This window comes from Nymphalis io, chromosome 21 (genome assembly GCF_905147045.1).
Source record: "Nymphalis io chromosome 21, ilAglIoxx1.1, whole genome shotgun sequence".
Lineage (NCBI taxonomy): Eukaryota > Metazoa > Arthropoda > Insecta > Lepidoptera > Nymphalidae > Nymphalis > Nymphalis io.
Window position 1 is genome coordinate 123,404 of NC_065908.1, and position 20,461 is coordinate 143,864.

At 40.1% G+C, this 20,461-nt stretch overlaps 3 protein-coding genes across 5 annotated transcripts; 1 reads left to right on the forward strand and 2 right to left on the reverse strand.

The window, feature by feature from the left end:
- Positions 1–189: 189 nt before the first annotated feature.
- On the reverse strand, positions 190–11,209 carry LOC126776691 (E3 ubiquitin-protein ligase TRIM33). Of its 2 annotated transcripts, none has more exons than XM_050499314.1 (19): positions 10,729–11,209; positions 7,546–7,810; positions 7,343–7,459; positions 7,138–7,252; positions 6,376–6,490; positions 6,102–6,212; positions 5,880–6,028; positions 5,619–5,781; positions 5,392–5,536; positions 4,304–4,530; positions 3,832–4,039; positions 3,435–3,569; positions 3,123–3,278; positions 2,915–3,057; positions 2,732–2,833; positions 2,458–2,657; positions 2,152–2,359; positions 1,946–2,077; positions 190–1,859 (listed from the first exon to the last, which is right to left on the reverse strand). In XM_050499314.1, exons 1-19 carry the CDS (start codon positions 10,870–10,872, stop codon positions 1,725–1,727), a joined length of 2,970 nt encoding a protein of 989 aa, XP_050355271.1. In that variant the 5' UTR covers positions 10,873–11,209; the 3' UTR covers positions 190–1,724. The 2 variants fall into 2 exon arrangements, with proteins under 2 accessions (XP_050355271.1, XP_050355270.1); XM_050499313.1 differs by having other exon boundaries at positions 7,546–7,816.
- A 1,704-nt stretch (positions 11,210–12,913) lies between these two features.
- On the forward strand, positions 12,914–17,770 carry LOC126776697 (ADP-ribosylation factor GTPase-activating protein 3). 2 transcript variants are annotated; one of them, XM_050499323.1, is made up of 10 exons: positions 12,914–13,042; positions 13,117–13,308; positions 13,419–13,550; positions 14,174–14,287; positions 14,642–14,746; positions 14,835–14,933; positions 15,035–15,297; positions 15,378–15,645; positions 15,739–15,876; positions 15,948–17,770. In XM_050499323.1, exons 1-10 carry the CDS (start codon positions 12,968–12,970, stop codon positions 16,047–16,049), a joined length of 1,488 nt encoding a protein of 495 aa, XP_050355280.1. In that variant the 5' UTR covers positions 12,914–12,967; the 3' UTR covers positions 16,050–17,770. The 2 variants fall into 2 exon arrangements, with proteins under 2 accessions (XP_050355280.1, XP_050355281.1); XM_050499324.1 differs by having other exon boundaries at positions 12,932–13,042; positions 14,174–14,224.
- A 3-nt stretch (positions 17,771–17,773) lies between these two features.
- LOC126776698 (tRNA:m(4)X modification enzyme TRM13 homolog) lies at positions 17,774–20,346 on the reverse strand. The gene is made up of 7 exons (XM_050499325.1): positions 20,137–20,346; positions 19,918–19,955; positions 19,640–19,830; positions 19,006–19,200; positions 18,459–18,776; positions 18,268–18,389; positions 17,774–18,181 (listed from the first exon to the last, which is right to left on the reverse strand). The coding sequence occupies exons 1-7, from the start codon at positions 20,290–20,292 to the stop codon at positions 17,819–17,821; spliced, it is 1,383 nt and encodes a 460-aa protein (XP_050355282.1). The 5' UTR covers positions 20,293–20,346; the 3' UTR covers positions 17,774–17,818.
- Positions 20,347–20,461: the final 115 nt, after the last annotated feature.

Genomic DNA, 20,461 nt, shown 5'->3' on the forward strand with positions numbered 1-20,461 from the left:
AATAAGTCAAAAGTTTACTCGGTTTCACCGCCTTGTTTGTAATTGAAGAGACGAATTATATGATACTTGAGTGTAGTGTAGGATTATTAGGCGTAACATTCGATATAAATTAATTAAGAAAGTTAATTAAATATATGTACGTATTTAATATATTTGTTAAATATAATTTTACAAGAAATAAAACGCAAATCAGATAAATGATATTTATTTTCTAAGGTAATAGTAATCATTTTGAGAATATCTAAAATATGAAACAACATACAGCCTAGTCAAGCAACATACCGGCCAACATCAACAATGTAATTCTAACAGAGTTTTACTCACTTTTAAGTGTATGTTAATGTTAAAAATATAAGATTTTAATAAAATCAAGAGAGCATAATGAAAGTCAAAAGCAGAAGTAAATTATTGGTATAAGTAAAATGACCATTTAAGTAATTTTTCTATCTAATGAAACAGCTCTATCCTGCCATACAATCTTAACCGAATATATCCATTGCGAAATAATAAATATAACGTAATTATTTAGTTAAATATACAAACAATAGACTTCTTATCCTAGTCCAGAACATTCAAAATTATTTGCACAATAAATTAAGATCATTGTGCTGTGATGGCTCGTGGCAGTAATCTAGTCCTTTTTATTTATATATGTCATAAGATTGTATGTAATAGTTCCATTAGATAACTCAGTCTTAGATAGCGCAAACTAATAAGATGTATATACCATATGTTCCTAAAATAAAACTTAATTATAATGCGATTTGTGCATTTTATATTATAACAATGTACAATGCTATATCACATGTTACAAGTAATCTTATATTATACATCAACCTGTGCACATCCAGCCAGCGTCTGTTGGCCTGACATTTCTAGAGTACTTGTAACATTGCAGATTGTTACCTCTTGACAGTAAGCATTGACTCCCTCACAGATATACATGTGTACAATATGTATTCAATTCGAAATTTGATGTGATGCACGATTAAATTGTACAAGTGTATCATTATTACGACATGAGGCTGAAGTAAACTTCTTGCATGTAAAATGACAAACTCTCATGGTTTTAGTTTTTATCACAGTTAAATAACAACATATGTATATAAGTTTAACAAGTTATGCTTAAAACAGAAAACTGTTTCTGCAATGAAACGTCCAAATTCAATGGGTAGTTCAGAGGCAGTATTGTGTATTAGCTTACCCTTATAGTTGTATCTGTAGAAAGTGTGGTGTCACTGTACGAAATACGATGAGATAGTATTGTATATCTCCAAAATAATAAAATGAAACCATTGACGTATGAAATAGAAAGGTCCTTTAAATACTAATAACATATAATCTTTTTCCTACGACTTCAGAGGAACTTCTACATTACATATAAGAAATGTATAGAAAATATTTAGATTAACTAAGTGTCGAATACTTAAGAACATCTTATCTCAACTTCTGTCCAGTATCACAACTAACATTCCATTTCCACATCATATACAGTATAATAATAATTAACCACTTTGAAATATTCACACGTGGCACTTTATTTCATATAACTGGCCGTGTAAACATCGATAACAGACACACCTCAGTTTTAAATAAAACTATAACTATATAATATGTTTGACGATTTTAGTCTACTGGACTATTAAGTTCCAAGCGAATATCACTCAAGTATTTCATGTTACGGAGTAATTCGATAATGTTCTCAACGTCGGAGCCTCGGGCGGTCAGTCGCAGCGCGCGCGCTTGGCGGGCGGCGAGCCCTCCCCGCTCCAGTACGTGTAGTCGGGCAGCCACTTCACCAGCTGCGCATCGAAGAAATCCTCTAGCTTTTTGGCGTCCTTATTAATTTGAGAGTCCGGCTGCATAATAAAATCAATTGTTAACAATATAATATGCAACGAAAAATAACTATTAAGGGTACGAAAGTACTAAGTCCTGAGCGTACCGGATTATATCTGTAGGCGTTGCGGAAAAGTAGCCGTACGTCGGCGACGAATTGCGATATGTGAGTGTAGCGTCCCTCCGAACTCGGCTGAAGCTTCAAACGAATCATGTCCAGACACATGGGGCGCTGGATCTAAAGCGGAACAATGAAAGTTTAGTTTGCCAACGATAAGGCGGGAGACGAAGCGATGTGGCCTTGGACGCTACCTTAGAGTGGTAGTGGCGGTTATGCGGCGGCACGGGCTCTCGGAAAGGCAGCGATTGCTCGTACTGGCAGTACAGCTCCAGCGTGATGCGCTCTGCGATGCGACGCACGCGCCCCGTCAGCTCGCCCGCCTCGCTCTCCACGCCCGCCTCGCCCTCCGCGTACTCCGCGAAGTTCACGCATAGGAGGCACTGCCATGATTCAGTCTCCCTGCGAGGCACGACGTCTATATGTCACGTCTCGTTACAAAATTATAAAAAAGTTTCGCCAACGATCGAAGGTCAGTATATCTCGCGATCGTCACTCACTCGGGCAACTTCTCGATGGTGGGTATGTGGCAGTACTGATGGAAGACCTTGGGGCACTTGTCGCAGCACATGAGCTCCCCGCCGTCCATGCAAACGGCGCACCAGTCCTCGTTGGGGTCGCCGGCGGCACGGCCCGGCGCGTCCGTGGACGAGTGCACGGCGGCCGGAGACGCGTCCCCGCCGCTCTGCTCCGCCACCACCTGCCGGCAAGGGGGCGTCGGTGTCGTCTATGGTGGCCCACGCACCTCGATGTGAAGCCGCCAAGACTACATACCTGCACACCGTTGGAGTCGAGCTTCGCGATGGTGGCCATGAGATCCTGCACCGACTCCGCACACACTTTATCCAGCTCCGACGCACACCCCGCACTGACGCCCTGGCGACGCGCGATCCATTTAAATTAATAAGTCGAAATGCATTTACAAATATCGAGTCGCGTAATAGTCGCAAGACGTACGTTGAGACTGGGGCTCGGCGTCTTGGGGTTCGTGGAGGTGACGGCGGAGGAGGTGCGCGCGCGGCCCAGCGTGATCTTGTAGTCGGCGCCGCCCAGCGAGCCGCCCGCCGCCGCGCTCGCGCCCGCGCCCGCCTCCAGCGCGCCTGCGACACACGTCGGGTCACGTCTACGTCACACGTGCGCGGGGCCCGCGGCTGTCGGTGCTCACCGTTGGGCAGCGCGTGCTGCGGGATGTGCCACTTGGCGGAGGGCGGGTGCGCGAGCGGCGCGGGGGACGGCGTGCGCGGCCCGCCGCTGCGCCGCCCGCTCGCCGCGCCGCCGCCCGCGCTCGCTCCGTACGCGCCGTTGCCGTAGGCGCCCATCACTGGGGAGAACAGGCGCAACTGTAGCGGTTGTGGTATTATTATATACGACTGAGGTCGGAGCGATGAGAGGACAATGCCCCATGTCTTGGACTTGCATTTAATAATAAGAAACTGAATATAAAAAAACTTAAGGGTTTAAAATGATAGAAGCTAACTTTGGTGGTATGCGTGCTGTGCGTGCTGTACGTGCTGCGCGTGCTGTGCGTGTTGTGCGTGCTGTGGAGGCGCGGGGGGGCGACCGCGCGCGCCTGAAGAGTTCAGCAGCCCACGAAGATTCATCTCGTTCATGCCTGTGTAGAAATATCGTATTGTTTAATATACATGATATAATTTAATATTTACCTAAAGCCCTGTAGTACAAATATAATGTCTTCTTGCAATAACTGTACGTTTGTATCGTGTAAGTGCAATATAAATTTGATATAAATAAATACAGCTGTGGATTGCGTTTTATTTTTCCGAGTGAACATTAACACTCCGCCTCGCGTTTGAGGTGTACAATAAAGATTCACAAGGGCAAAAATATAAAAAGTGCAGTAATTATCAGTGTACCGTGCAAATGATGAGGATGCGTAGTGGACGTCACGTGTGGATGTCGCAGCGGCGTGTGCGCACGCGACCGCTGCATTGCCATGTATCCGCCCACGCCCGCCATGCCGGGTACGCCCACGCCCACTCCGCCCATCATCGCGCTAGAGGCGCCACCCACGCCCACAACCACACCCGGGCCCGTAGCGCCCGTCACCGCTTGCACGTACGACTGCGGAGACATATGAATGTAATAAATAACTGCTAAGAAACCTCTAAAAACGTTCTCACAAGCCAACCACCTCTAACACGTCAGAACCTACCTTATATCTCGCCAAAGTCTAGACATGAAAAGATAATATACGATTGAGCTAGTTGCAAACAAAACTATTCTAACGCAACATTGAATCTATCCAACTAAAGTTGCAGAGCACACGAGATTTTTTTAAATTTTTAGTAATTGATCGACGCATATAGTATCTAAGTTTGTAGCGACCTGGTGCATGGCGACTTGCTGCAGCGCCACCACGGCCGAGTGCGGCGGAGCACCGCCCGCGTGGAATACGCCCGCCGGGCCCGGGCTTCCGGCCGCGCCACCACCTCCGCCACCCGCGCCACCACCTCCGCCACCTGCGCCACCACCGCCGCCAGAGACACCAGAGCCGCCGCTACCTCCGCCGTCCACTTTACCATCCACCACGATCGCGCCGATGTTCGACAGCACTGAAACGAGATAATCCGTACATAAGTAGAAGTACATTCGTTAATATTTTTTGGAAATTGCATTGCGGACTAGTTTTCACCCGCCTGTAAAGGGGGGTTCTTTCATTTGTTAGACGGTATCCTATGGCCTTCCTTAGGGTTCAAACTTGCCAACCGAGGTGGGTGGCACATAGGCCTTATAAGGAAACGGTTACTATTTCTTGCAGCGCTAATGTCTATAAGCGGTGGTGGATGCTTACCATCTGGCTGCCTACTTGCCAGTCCGCGTACATAATATAATAATAAGTAAATAAAGAAAAAAGTAAATAACTTATCCAATGACGTTATCTCATGTTTCTCATGAGTATTACATATTATACAGTTTCTTATTTTAAAATTGCTGTTAATCTATTCCATTTGTATTTTCAATATTATTTGAACATTATCTTGGTCTTTAAAGTATTTGAACTGAATGTATAATAATTAAATGTACTTGTGACTTAATGCATTTTGATTGTAGGTCTTACCTATAACCTCACCATATTGTTTTTGTGACTTAAATGTTTTCTATCGTATACTGTACTAGTTTTATTTTATAAAATAGGCAGGCAGACGAGCAAATGGGCCACCTGATGATAAGTGGTCATCACCACCCATAGACATTGGTATTGTCAGTAATATTAGACATCGTCAACGCGCCACTAACCTTGGGAACTAAGATGTTGTCTCTTGTGCCTGAAGTTACACTGGCTCACTCACCCTTCCCGGAACACAACAATACGAAGTATGCTGTTTAGCGGTATAATATCTGATGTTTGGGTGGTACTACTCATACAAGTTTTCACAAAGCCCCAACACCAAGAAAAAGTGAATCTGTCTCACCTCGCACGAGATCGGGCAGTTTGTCGAGTGCGAGCGAGATGCGCACGGGGATCTCGGGGTTGGGGATGTCTGCGCGTCGGCTCTTGATGCGCTGCAGGTGTGCGCACACGGCGCGCTTGCTGTGCAGCACCGCCGTGTCGCTGCCCTGCAACACGCGCACGTTAGCCGTCGGGCCCGTCGGCACTGCGCACGCACGCACACGGACTCGCTCGCACGGACGCTCGCACCTGCTCCAGTGCCGTGTTGACGAAGTCCACGCAGTGGTCGGTGATGGCGGCCAGCTGCTCGAGCGCGTCCTTCTTCTCGCTGAGCGTGCGCTGCTTGGCGTCGCACACCTCGTTGAGTCGCAACACCAGCTGCTTGCCACGCGTGTTGATGGCGTTGGTTAGCCTGCGGTGAGGACAGGCGTGTTACATCCTGCCCGAAACTAATCGAAATCTAGTGGGGGTGTAGCGGTGGTGTAGTGGTAGTGTAGCTGTGGTACCGACTTGACGACGGTCTGCGTGATCTCGTGCACGAGCGCCTTCTTCTTGTCAGCGATGAGCGCCTGCCGGTCGCGGATGACCTTCATGGCGGAGCCGAGCAGCACACGCTTGTAGCTCACTTCCGATAGCAGCGCCGCGATGCCGCCGCGTGCCTGCGCAACCCGACACGTTTATAAGCTGAACCAACGCCCACTAGGCGATCTCGGCACTGGCCCTCTACGGTACCTGAGCCGCCATCTCGGTGCTGAACTGGTACTTGTGGTCGCGGTGGTGCTGCAACTGACAGTCGCGGCATGTGAGACGGTCGCACGTCTCGCAGAACAGGGCGAGTCGCTCCTGAAACACTCATTTCATTAATTAACTACTCAATTGACACTACTCCGTCAAGTACTATTGGTCCACTGCAGGATTTTTGGCCGTATACATAGATGAGGGTGTTATCGCGGTGTAGATGACTTGTAATCAAATTAAGCATGTGCCAAGTCCGACTGGGGCCGACCTGCGGATGGTCGCGGCAGTACATGTCGTGCGCGGCGCGCCCCCCCTGCGCCGCCTGCAGCTCCGACACGGCTTCCTCCTTGGACTTGATCGTGTGGTCCTTCGTGATTTTCAGTCTGAAACGTGACGCAAATCGATCGGTTAAAAAAAGAATAGTATTTACTTAGTATAAATACTTTCATATTTTTATTTTAAATCAGTGTTTTTACTTATTGTTCAATAATCTAGAGAACACTACACAACTTCGACTATAATATTATGTAGCCTGAGGTAATTCACACAGCGGTCTGTTTTATTATATACGTTTTTTTGGATATTGCGATGTAATTGTACGAACGATTTCACACACCCTGCCAGGCCCGGACTTAGATATACAAGGTCCCTAAGAACTTGGAGATTTGAGCCTAACCGCTCTTTCGAAGCGGTTAGGGTCAAATTATATTATTTTTGGGTGGGTGAGGCCCATCGGCTGACAGAGCCTAGCGGTGAATTGTAGGCCTAGGCATATATCCAGGGCTGTACGCGGCCCATTCCAGATTCGTTAAAATCAGTTTTACTCGGCAAGTATATAGTTGTAGGAGCGAGGTCAGACACACGATATTATTATATTACTAAGGGGCTAATACGTACATACTATGAGGCTAAATACCAAGAGGCTAATAAAATAAAAAACATCGAGGAATCCTGTAAATACGGAAATTCTATAGGTATATCTCGGCCAATTTACTTGAACGACAGAATATGAAAATATTTTGAAGCTAACCTTTGATGCGCATGCACGCAATTATCGCAAATGAATTCTCCGCAGTCCACACAATAACTGGTCGCGGGCTCCGTGTCTTCGCAGCTGTTGCATTGCTGCTCTCCGCTCATGGAGCCTGTCCATTATGAAAACAGATGTGCATAACGACAGTAATTTATTGGTGGGGATGACAGCGAACAGCATTAGGTACGCAATTTTTGTTTACCGTTGGTGCCGGTCTGTTCCAGAGCAGTTTTCTCAATAACGAATCTCTGGTCGATCATGTTGCTCGGCTGGCAGTGTAGGCGACAGGCTGAACAGAGTATCGTGACGCGGCCGGCACCTGAAAGTGAATATCTGCGGTCAGAATTTAAATGCACTTCAATGACAAAATTCCCTGTGAGAAGATTGATGCAATTCTAGCGATACCTAGAAAGTCCCTGCTACCGGCGAGTTTCTCGTCTATTTTGGCCTTGATGCAAGGCTCGCAGGCAGAGTGGAGACATTCCATGAGCTTGGGCGTGCCCTCCGCCTGAGACAGCGGCAGCTGGCAGAACACGCAGCGCATGGCGAGGAAGGAAGTGCGTGCGGTGGGCGACGCCAGCGAGTCTGCGCCCTCGCCCTCCGCCTTGCCGCCAGCCGCGCCCTCCGCGCTCTCCGGAGCCCCCTCCGTAGGCGCGCTCGTGCCGCTCATCTGGAGCTGACCAATGTGAACTGACTTTGTGTCTAATTATGCCCATTCCAATAAATTTCAAACAAAACAAAATAACAATTTGTTTTACTTCAAGCTAAAGTTATAAAGATATTAAATATAATGAATTAAATATAAAGAATTGGTCATTCACTCATAATGTCACAATAATATCTGTCTTTTCCGCTGTATTATAATATTATTTGTCAGCCTCGTTGGTCTAGTGGCTTGATGAAAGGCCGCAGACCCGGAGGTCCTGGGTTAAATTCCCAGGCGAATAAAAAGTTATTGGGTTTTTCTGTCAGAAAATTCGCAGTAGCATTCCGGAGTCGGGAAATTGGAAGTGTGTACACTCCCGTGCCTCGGAAAGCACGTAAAGCCGTTGGTCCTGAGCCTGAACTCTTTCCAGTCGTGTCGGAGTGCCGTCCCATCAGATTATGTGAGTGAGGGAAGAGAGAGTGCACCTGTGTTTGCGCACACACTTGTGCACTAGAATATCTCCTGCGCAGTTGGCTATTCTCTTTTGAGATTGGCCGCTGTGGCCGAAATCGGTCTGGAGGACATTATTATATTAGCTATGCTAAACTGGTGTAAGTAATAAATAGTTTGCTTATACTGTCTAATTAAGACCTTCTTTAAGCCACACATTCTTTTTCACATATACACCTCTGTATCCATTCACCAATAGTTTGGTTTTTATATTAAATAATATAAATAGGTTAGGTTCTAAGTATTAAAGGTTTCCCATACCAAAGCAGCAGGGTTTATAAAGGACATTTTTTCGCCCGTCGGCTACTTATTGTAATATTAATTTAATTTGGTAGCAGACATCATAACAAATAAAAAAAATAATTGTTTTAAGTAATAAGTTGGTAATTGAAAGAATAAATAAAAAAAAATTAATTACTATTTTAAAATATTAAGATAAAAGAATGTTATTATCACTATGAATTGAATGTTCCAAGTATAGGAAATAATCAACAATCGGAAATCATTGCTATGTTGAGATATTAGGTATATTAATATTAAGGTTTTTCGTAGTGCTGTCGCCAGTACTAGTTGAAGCAACAATTCTTATCATTATGGAAGACGAGGCGACAAAATTCTTCTGTGTAACAGTTTTTTGAACTTCTAAATATCGATAAAATGTTTCTATTTCAACAGATGCTAAAATAACTATCTTTATCTTATCTTTTTCGCCATGTTATTAATTATAAAGATTTCCAAAAACTATCGCAATGACTTCCGAAATAAATATTAATCTACACTACGCTCTTTGAGCGCTTTCTACTTTTGAGTGCGGCAAAACACTTAAACGAACGCGCAACTGATACTTACGCGCAACATATACATTTCCGTTTAGGATAGATGCGCACAGTGAACCAAAATAAGCACTTACATAGAAGTTTATAAAGAGTAGTATAGACGTGAATTAAAGTTAATATGGTTCATGGAGGGCTTCTTTAAGAAATAATAACTTAATTATTTAGAAAGAATAAACCACAAAAATGTACAAAAAAAGGCCAAAACTGCAGAGAGTTTTGCCTTTTTTAGCCAATAATAGCTTTGACTTACTATATTATTTCTCATGTAAAACTTACTGAATAAAAAAACTATTGTATCATCAACTTTAAAAATTCATTTAAAAATAGTTGGCAATCGTAATTTTAAATTTTGAGTATTTGATGGGCGAAAAATGCTTACCAACCCTCTCCTTTTATCAAAATCAGTTTAGCTGTTAGTTATACTAATTATGGCCATGATGACATATCTGTTACAATTATTATATTCAAGTATATTATAATACAATAAATAATGTTGACAATTAATTACACTATTAGCAGTAATTACTTATTAGTAATTTTATAAATATATTTAATAGGTTACTATTGTATAAAGTAAGCTTTTAACTATAATTTACAACTTCAAATTATAAAAATAAACTTAGTTGGAGTTTACTAAAAACTGATTTTTCTGTCTGTTATTATTGATTTGACATTTAAAAGGAAAAAAAGCATTATTTAACTAATAAGCATCTTACCAACATATATGTATAAGGAGAGCCATAAGCTTTGTCGGTCTAGATGCTATTGATTAGTTTAAAGGCTTCAAGTCCTGGTTGCAAATCATAGACTAAACCATTAACAGATATTGTATTTTTCAGTTAAGACATTGGAAGTAGCAGCCCAGAGCTAGGGAGGTATGGATGTGTATACATTGCCATGCATCGGAAAACAAATAATAATCCTGTTGGTCATGCTTTTGATGTCTCTCCAATCATGTTGGAATGAGGGCACAAACATGCCTCTGTATTTGCAAATACACTTGTGCACTATAATATATCCTGTAAAGTTAGCTAGACATAGAGATTGGCAGATGTAGTATAAATTTAGTAAAGCAGTATTATTCAAGTCATTAAAAAACATGTCAAATAACAGTCTAAAAATGTCCCCTTTTGAAGATAATGTTTAAAGTTTATTCCATGTGATTTTATAGATACACAGAGGCATATTAAACTAAGATAGCACCTCACAAATGCAGGTTTCCTCACAGTGTTTTCCTTCACTGCCAAGCAGGAGATGAATTATAAAAACAAATTAAGAACACAAAAACTCAGTGGAACTTGCCTAGGCAAGATTGAATTTATTTATTTAGTTGTCATCATACTAAACTTATGTTTCAACACACAACCTTCAGTTCATATTCACGTTTTAATTGCTGGGTTGTCTTGGCACAATTATTTGACAATTATTTATTAAATATTGAAGTATTATAATGATTATGATGTGGATGTTATTTATTAAGTAATGTGATGGATACAACTGTATTACTATTCGTATACAAATAGTATAAATAATAATACAATGAAGGAGTTATAAAATTGATAAGCTTTATGTTTATAATAAAAATTGAGCTCATACATTAGCACGGGTCGCCGTGCCTTCGGTGAGTTCGTCAGGTGTCTCCTCCTTGATAGTCACGCCAAGAAAAGGGCCCAGGTCCATTAGGGCCCGTTCGATTTCTTCTCCACATTCGGCTCCCGCAGAAAAACTTGCGTTCTCCATTTTTAATATAATATATCATACACTTAATATCACATAGCTTGTTAAAGTCTCATTTTCACGAAGAAAAAGTTAATCCAGAACTTTCACTTACAACTAAATCTCGACGCTGGCGTACGTCAACATAACTAATTGAGTACTTATTGCGAGATGAGGCTACTCCGAAACGATTTCTATTAAATATTTTCGAATCTAACCAAGCTGTTATTGTCCATAATAGTAACACGTTAAATATGTTTGAGTTTTTCACATTTTGAGTTTTATTTTTAAGACAAATTCTTTAGTTTTCTATACTAAAACTATTTTAAGTTCACAAATGTGCGTCCTTTCAGATTCAGAACTTTACATTGGTTACAAGCAATAGACAACATAGAATTTAATGTCATAGTTGTAGTATAGATTTGCCATTACATTTTATTTTGATATCATAGACCACACATTTTAATTATTATATTATTATAATAAATTAATAACTATGGACAATCAATATATTAACTATATAATAGTTTCTGTTAATATTATAATTTTTAGTATATAAGTTATCATGGAATAAGTACACGAAATATGTTTTTGTTTTTTTTTTATATTTTTAAGTTTTTCTGTCGAAACGATGATTATAAAAGTAATTATTTAGTTTGAACTTAATTTTTTATTAATAATCAGTTACAATAATTTAAAAAAAAAAACAAACGCAAAAGTACGAAGTGATAGTACGAAAAAGAAAGGTAGCTAGTATTTGTGGCTTGCTTATTACACAAATCAACCAGTCAGTGCACTTTTATCAAAGACTAACCAAAACAAATGGACAGAAGATATATTAAGAGCGCTCTTTCATTTCAACCGTCATTTTTTTATTAAACGGTCAACTTTAGGCTTCGTAATTTGAGGAATTAACAACCTTTGAAATTTTTAACTCGTTGAAAATTGGAGAACAGTTATTAGTATAAATCATAACGGCCTCAATTTTCTTAATTTGAGGTAAGCTATGTATACAAAGTCAAAAGTCCGAAGCAAGTTTTCCATAAAATACGCATAATGCACTTTTTTAAGTTCGTAAATTGAGCTATAGAGCTCACCAAATTGAATGGGAAAAATATAATACTATATTCTAAATAGTGATTTAGTCCTGAAATTGTAGATATTTATATGAATCAATTATAAAAAAAAATCACATCCAAAGGGAAAACTACTAAAAATGATCCGAAATAGATGTTCTCCTAAATAAATAATTTAGTAGTTTAGTTTATTAAGAAAAAAATATACTAAAATTAACGTTACATCATAAAGAATTAAAAATTCTAAATTATTAAAACAACAGGTAATGAAAAGACATAAAAACACTTAATTACAACATCTAAAATGCTAGAAATTGCGATGCGTTGGGCATTCGAATTCACTATTGCGCATTTCCGCAATGACGCCAACTTAAAATTAAGATTGCTATTATTCTAAAAAAATACTATAATAATGTACACGAGCCAAGCCACAGGTGGATGGCTAGTGGCAGCAACTTGAATGCACTCTAACTCTAAATGAACATAATCAAATCACACAGTGAAAAACATACAATAATACTGAAATTTCATAAAAAAAATTGTGGATTTTTAGAATTCCTTATCCATTATTGAATAGCTTATCATAATTAATAATATTAAAAAAAAAGTAAAATATAAAATATACTATATAATAGAAAAAGTATCAAGATTACTTAGACTTGGTGACAGCCCAGTGTAAATACCTAATTTTGAAGAAAGTAATTTTGTGATAGGCTGATAGCTCTCTTAAGCTCTTCCTATATAAATCTAATTGGAACGTTTTTGAGTCTTCGAATTACGCTCGCTAATAACGTATATGTTCATTTTTACATGTATAATAGCAATGCCCTGTAATCAATGTAATATGTTAAACATAAGAAAAAATAATATAATAATTATGCTTCTTAATAAAAAACATAATTTATAACATAAAAACTGAAACTAAAAACTAAAATCTTAAACTTTAGGTAAGGAAGTAGGTATTGTCAAAATTGACATATATAATGTCAAAGCGTGTAAGGTGGTGACATCGTGACAACAAGTCAAAATTCTTGAAATCGAAAATGGCTGACTCTGGACCCAGTAAAAGCGATATTGAAGCGGTATTTCAAAGATTGCGTTCCATTCCCTCGAATAAAGTGTGTATTTATCAGTGAATAATTTGTAAAAGTGTTGACGTTATTGATGGCATAAAAATATTTTTCTCGTGTAGGTATGCTTCGACTGCAATGCGAAGAATCCTACGTGGTCATCAGTGACATACGGGGTCTTCATCTGCTTGGACTGCTCGGCGGTTCACCGCAGCCTCGGTGTGCACCTTACGTTTGTTCGCTCCACACAGCTTGACACTAATTGGACATGGAAACAGTTGAGGAATATGCAGCTTGGCGGCAATGTCAACGCGGTATGATGAAATATCATTTTGATATGTAACATAAAAATTGATTGAAATCGAATCTTAAGTACATATTTGTTAAATTGCTACATACATATAAAAGTATTTTTTCTTTACAGACACAGTTCTTCCGTTCACATGGACTAGTAACAGAGGATGCAAGACAAAAGTATAACTCTCGTGTGGCGCAATTGTACCGAGACAAACTAAGTTCCCTGTCTGAGCAAGCTATGAAGACTTACGGGACAAAGGTAGTACTAGTATATGCATTCATATGATTTCAATTTATTAAGTGATTGGGTTTATTTAAATATTACATTAATTTACTACAATGCAAATTTTACAAGAACACAGTCATACTTACTTACTCTAGCACCAAACTATTAAGAGCAAAGATTAAGGTGGAAGGCCTGATTGAGAACAGGGCAAGGTAAAATATAGAATGGGTTATTTTGAAGCATATAAATTTTGTAGATAGATGGCATGGTAGCATCTCAAATGCAGAGCATATTCTGACAAACCAATGCATTTGCAGAAGCTTGTACCTAGAATACAAGTGCCTTGATATTCTCTGCTTACTCTTAAAAGACTTGGTATAACCATAACATGGTCATACCAAATGCAACTGGAATCTGTTCTGTGTGAAAAGAATGACTGAAAGTGTTTTCAATGTGTTAACTGTATACTAAGGAATAGGAAACAATATAATATAAGTCATAAAAATGCATTGTTGAGAAAATTTATACTTTTTGTAATAATATAACAGAAATTTAAAATTATTATTTAGAAAGGTTGTATTTTGTATGCAAATGTTTTTTTAAGCACCTGCTTTTATAATTAAATTTCGAATCTGATCCTATCATTTTATGTCTAGTTACACCTGGATCCAGCACCCACGGAGACAAAGGACAGTAAGGAGAAAGAGGTAGACTGGTTTGCAGAGCATGGAGAGCTGTCTGACACTAACGCTAATGATATTGCACCACAGGTAACTGCACTGCCACTTGAGACTACGGCAGCTGATCATGTTTTAATTTAATACTGTTTTAATTCATCTATTTCATTGCTTTTGATTTGATTTGAATGAAAATTAACTTGTTTTTTTGTTTTGGTTTGCATAATCATTATATTATTTTAACTTTTTAAAGATCTTTAGTTCCATAAAATAAAGACAAGATCACTATTAACAATATAACAATATATTTTTTTATATAAGCTTATTTTGTTTAATAGGAAGAATTTTCGAATAAAATATTATTAGCTTGTTAAACATGATAAATGTTTAAATATCTTTCTTATTAAAACTTTAGAAACGATTTTTACTTTTATTTTTCAATTCTAGGATTTGACACGTATGAGCGGCGCGCTAAGTTCCGCGGCGCGCCTGTGGGGCGCCGACGCGCCGCACGCCAACTCGCAGTCGGCCGCCGCCGCTCGGCGACCCGCTGTGAGTATCTTTTGTGATAATGATGAGTTCAAATCCTTTTGGGTTGTGTAATAATTGTATTAATCTTTTTGAATCCTTCGATCAACAGCTGGGCGCGCGTAAAGGAGGCCTCGGCGCGACCAAAGTGGCCGCCAACTTCGACGATATCGAACGAGAGGCGATCATGGCCGAGAAGCTCAAAATGGAGGTAACATTGTGCACTAAAAAGTTAAATTTTATTAATTAAGTAACCATATAATACACCAGGTCAGAGAGTTCAATTTCGATAAATATACTTGGTCGCCGTAGGCGTCGTCGTCCGACCGGGGGGCAGACCGGTCAACGACGCTGGCGAGCGTGGAGGCGGAGGTGGCGTCGCTGCGCCTGGCCTACCGCGAGCCGCGCGACCGCAGCGAGCGCCTCGGCATCGCCGGCGCCAGCCGCGCGCGCCCGCTCGGCGTGTCGCACTCGGCCGCCGGCGACATGACGGATATCGCGCAAGAGGACGCGCCCGCGCCGCCCGCGCACGCCGACGACCTCGACGACTTTAACAACGTCTTCGTGATGATAAGGTTCGCTTCCGACGCACGCCTTCGCCCGCTCGACCGACGAATGTATAATTGAAACTCATTACATAATTATTCCTCATCAGAAATGAACCATACAGCAGTAACCGAGGCCTGGACTCGTTGCTGAACGAGGCTCCCAGCAGGAAGGTAGATAACGACTCGTGGGAGAGCATCGAGCCCGAGCCGACGCGCGCCGTCCGTAGCATGTTCTCGGACGAGCCCGCGCCCGCTCCCGCCTCGGCACCCGCCCGCAGTCGGCCTTCGCGGAAACAGGAGCCCGAAGACGACTCGGCGGTCAAGAAGTTCGGATCCGCCAAGTCAATCAGTTCGGCGCAGTTCTTTGGAGAGCAGGCAAATTGTTTTATGAATATGAATTTGAATCTCATAAAACATATTTTTATTTGTAAAATCTGAAAATCACGTGAACCCTCGGGCCGACTCCAGGATCAGCGCTGGGGCGGCTCCCGGGACGGCAATCTGTCCCGCTTCGAGGGCAGCAGCAGCATCTCGTCGGCGGAGCTGTTCGGCGACGCGCAGGCCGCGCGCGCGCCCTTCGCCGTGTCCGCGCCCGACCTGGACGAGGTGAGCGCTCGCCGCGCGTGCGCCGGCGTCCGCAGTACCGCCGTGTATACCGTGTGTGTGTGTGTGTGCAGGTGCGCGAGTCGGTGCGCGCGGGCGTGACGCGCGTGGCGGGGCGGCTGTCGTCGCTGGCCAACGGCGTCGTGTCGTCCATACAGGAGCGCTACGGATACTGAGTGTTGTCAGCGTACAAATATTACAAATGGATATATTTATGTGATTTTCCAAATACCGAGAGATCGCCGTCTCGTTACTTTACTTTCGATGACGAAGAATTAATTAAACTTTCTTTACGTTTTGATTAATCCGATGGGTCAATTTTACTGCATATTAGTTAACAAAGCGTGATTGACGATCTCCTATATATAAAAATTTTATGTCATTTATACTTAATTGCAGGTATAATTTTGTATATTGACTTCTATACAAATCTTAAAATCATTACGGTCTTTTATACGTCAAACAATCTGATAAAATGTTAATAATGCCTTAAGCGGTAATAAAACTATTATATGAATATATAAGAGAGATGAACAATAAATAATAGTTTATTTAAATTTGTTAGTGGATAGGTCAGGAGTTGTACATAATGTATATAAACGTGTCTAACACAACTGACAGCCTCCTAGTAGCGATTGTACAGTCTTTGTATTCAGCACAGAAAATATACAAAGTTCCACACAATGTACGCCGTCGTATTAATACTACCTACTACACTTCGTTTAAATATATACAAATGATGGCTTTGTTTCGTTTAGTATACTTAATTATTGAAAAGTAGACACTGGTACAGACTTGTATTCTCTTTACCTTTGGCATTTTACAAACAATCATATATCATATATCTCTAAAGTCGAGCGGCGATGTTACTTGACGGTCCGGTAGGCAGCATGTGTGTACGTGAACGTTGACCGCAGTAGTCTCGCGGATGTGCGTCGCCAGAATATGATATATTTGAATGTACGATGAGGTCAGTAATAGTAAATTTCGTAACGAAATTCGCCTGTGACTGCTTGCATTCCTTTTCTTTATTGGTATTCTTATTAGTGGCGCACAATTGCCCGTTTCACTAAGTCGCATTTAACATTGTATTCTGTCATTTTATAACCTGTAGGTCTACGATGGATAATTGTTATTATTAGATATATTTAATTTAGGCTTAAATACACTTCCATATTAGTCCTACGACAATTTATATAAATACAGACAATAAATTCATCTGTATATATACGACCTTGTATCGACAATTGTAGCGAATTAAAATATAAAATTTTATAAAAATATGTTCAAACAATAAAAACTTACATTAATTAAAGCGCGTTTATATTTGTTTAATTAACTCCGTGTCGACATTATCAAAAGATAATTAAGACATTATGTCGTCTAAAAAACGGAACTCTAGGCACGGGATCACTTCAGTTACTGGTAATTAGCCTCGACGCAGTTTTCAATTCTGTTTTACTATGTTGTAGCGTAATATAAGTATTTTATAAATATATATAAGTATTATATATATAAGATACGAAAAGATATATAGTATAGTAGTGTATAGACATAGACGTTTTAGAATTTATAGTAAATGACAAACCTTAGTATTCATGATTTCGTGTAACCGAATTGTAGTTACTTGTATATTGCAACATATTACCACTTCTTTTTAAGAATCACTCTCTTCTGCTTCATTAAGTTTTCACCCACACACTAACACTACACTTCACTTCAAGTTATAAGATCTCTGAGCTGATCTATTTTCATATTTTTTAATAAAAGTTTCGAAAGGGGAGTAAAGTTTTTTGGCATTTGATTTAGTAATTATTCAAGTTTTCGTATGGAAGACACAGTTTTTATTAGATTGTAATAATTATTATTAATAAATAAAAAAATATATTTGCATTAACTTTGTTTTATTATTTATACAATATAATAAGTATGTATATGATGTATTTTAAATAATACTAAGTTTCCTGGCAATTATACAAACATTCTCTAATGATACGGTCTGTGGCACGTAATACACGAGTTCGGCATCGAACCCCAGTTCCTTCAAGTGCAACACTCTACCCCAGTCCAGCAACATCTTAGCCCTTTTGCCGATATACTCACGTTGCTCCTGGCTCAGATTTAAATTTTTAGTGCCCAAGTTCTCTCCGTCACCGTTACCTACTCCCAACTGTGTGTTCGTGCGGGTGTGCGTGTGCGTGTCCGTGTCCGTGCGCCTGCGCGCGTCGCGACTGCGTCCATCGCCGCACGTGGCCCACGATACGATGCCCAGCATTACGTTGAAGTCTCCTGCATCGATACCCAAGCCCTGCGGAACGAAATAAGAATAGATGGTGAAACGAGAAGTTTTTGCCGTCAGCAGTGGTGTGTGCGTGTGTTGTGTGTAGGGTGGACCTGCAGCGGGCGCGCGGCGAGGCAGGCGGCGCGCTCGCAGCGGTGGTGGCAGCAGGTGGCCAGCGCCACGCCGGATACTTTGTCCAGCACGCCGCTCGCAGTGATACAGCGCAGCGCGTAGTCTGTTCAAGGAAACATAGTACTAGCAGCTACTACAGGTATTTCGACGAGGGCCGAGTCGATGCAGGTACCTGTGGCGATTCCGCATAGGTGTTTAGCGTAGCCGACGACCGCATCGCTTGCCCGCACGGCCGGTACCCGTTCCAACGCGAGATTGGCGAGATCGGCTCTAATTCGGAGAACGTTTTTCGAGTGATTTACGGAGCTTTCGTCCCATTCGTCGGCAGGTTTGTTCTGGTCGGTCACATTTATTTTGCAGTTATCTATCTTCAAGCGACTGTCACGCAACTTGTTGTCACGTTTATGTCGTAACGCTGCGCGATCAATTAACAACACGTTACTATCGGTATCCCGACACCAGGCCCACCATGCGTAATATGATAAATGACCTTAAAAATAAACATAAATGTAAATTAATTTAAATTTAATTCAAGAAATAATGAAAAGTGGGTTTAGTTTTATTTCTGACTAAATTGTATATTACAATTGAAAAATATGTTTGCTAATATACGTATAATGATAAAGGACAACACAATTTTTCACCAATTTTCTGCTCTCTGTTTAAAGAAGGATAAAATGATATTAATTTGTAAATGCAAATATTATTAACATGTTTACCTTTCCCGGCCCCTAATTCTATAAAGCAAGTATTGGGTTTAACAAATCCCTCATTTTCGACAATGTGTAGCAACCTTGAAGCCTGTCTTAGATGTCGCAAAGAGCTCTCAGTTCTCCCAGGGTCATTAAATTCATCTAGAACTGTTGTATGAATTGGTTTCTCAGACAACATTGGAATTTTATCTTTAAGATATCCTAAAATTATAAACATATAATTATTAACATATATACTAACAACAAATTTTTCATTAGGTATTCTATTGCTAAACAGCAAAATTTAGTATTGTTCTATTCCAGTTTGAAGGATGAGTGCCAGTGTAACTTTATGCACAAGGGGTCTTAATATCTTCATGCTCAATACTGGTGGAGCATTGGCGATGAAAGTATTGGTTAATATTTCTTATATTGCCAATGTCTATGGGTGGTGGTGAGCACTAAACATCAGGTGGCCATTTGCCCAACTGCCTACCTATAACATAAAAACAAAACTATATTTATTTGATTTCATTTAGAAAGAACTGTTTAATTTGATTTTTAAAAATTAAATTATTTTTTTATATTCTTAATTACAACTCATTTAAAACTTGTTTATTCTAACAAGAAAGTCATTCAATTAATTAAGAACTAGACTCACTGTCATATAAAATATTAATTTTGTCAATAACTTTTGATATTGTTCCAAGAGGTATCTTGCTAAGAGGCAGGCGAGGACAGTCTTCTGTGTCCGTGGAACCATTGATATTGAAAACTATATAGTCTGGCTGTTGCTGTTGGCGAGCATTACAAATAGACAAGTGTTTATCAAGTTTGCTGGCATAACAGGTACTGGAATGTTACAAGAAATACAAATACACAAAATGAAACTAAAATTAGGAAACTATCATCATTACTCATGAAACTATGAAAACTTACTGCTTTGGATCATTTGGGCATGGTATACGTAAATCGTTCTGAAAAGTAATAAAAAATAAGCATATGTTTTCTAATTTTTTTTAAAGGGATTGGTCTTACATCGTAAAAATTTGTAAATAAATTTTGTACAAAGACTAGAAAGGCCTTTGCCCAGCTGTGGGCCACACCAGGATTATAATAATAGGTATGTTTTCGTCGATTTTGTCGACGACAATGTACCTTTCCATTATTAGTTTTTGGTTGCGGCTCATGCTCACCGCAATACTGTTGGCCTGGTCGTACAGTCATTCGGCACAGTCTTTTTTTTCTTACAACATAGTATTGACATTGCGGAGTAATTGACGAGGTTTCCGTACAATTAGATGGCTTACTCATCTTTGTTTTGTTTACGTTTATACTTTTTTTATATTGCAGCACCGAGTAGATACTTAATACTTATTGACACTAGTTCTTTCCTTTGAGGTTAATTTAGTGTTATTAGTTATAAAATAAATATACAAATTAGAAAGTGAAATTATTAATATATTATTTAATAATTATTTAA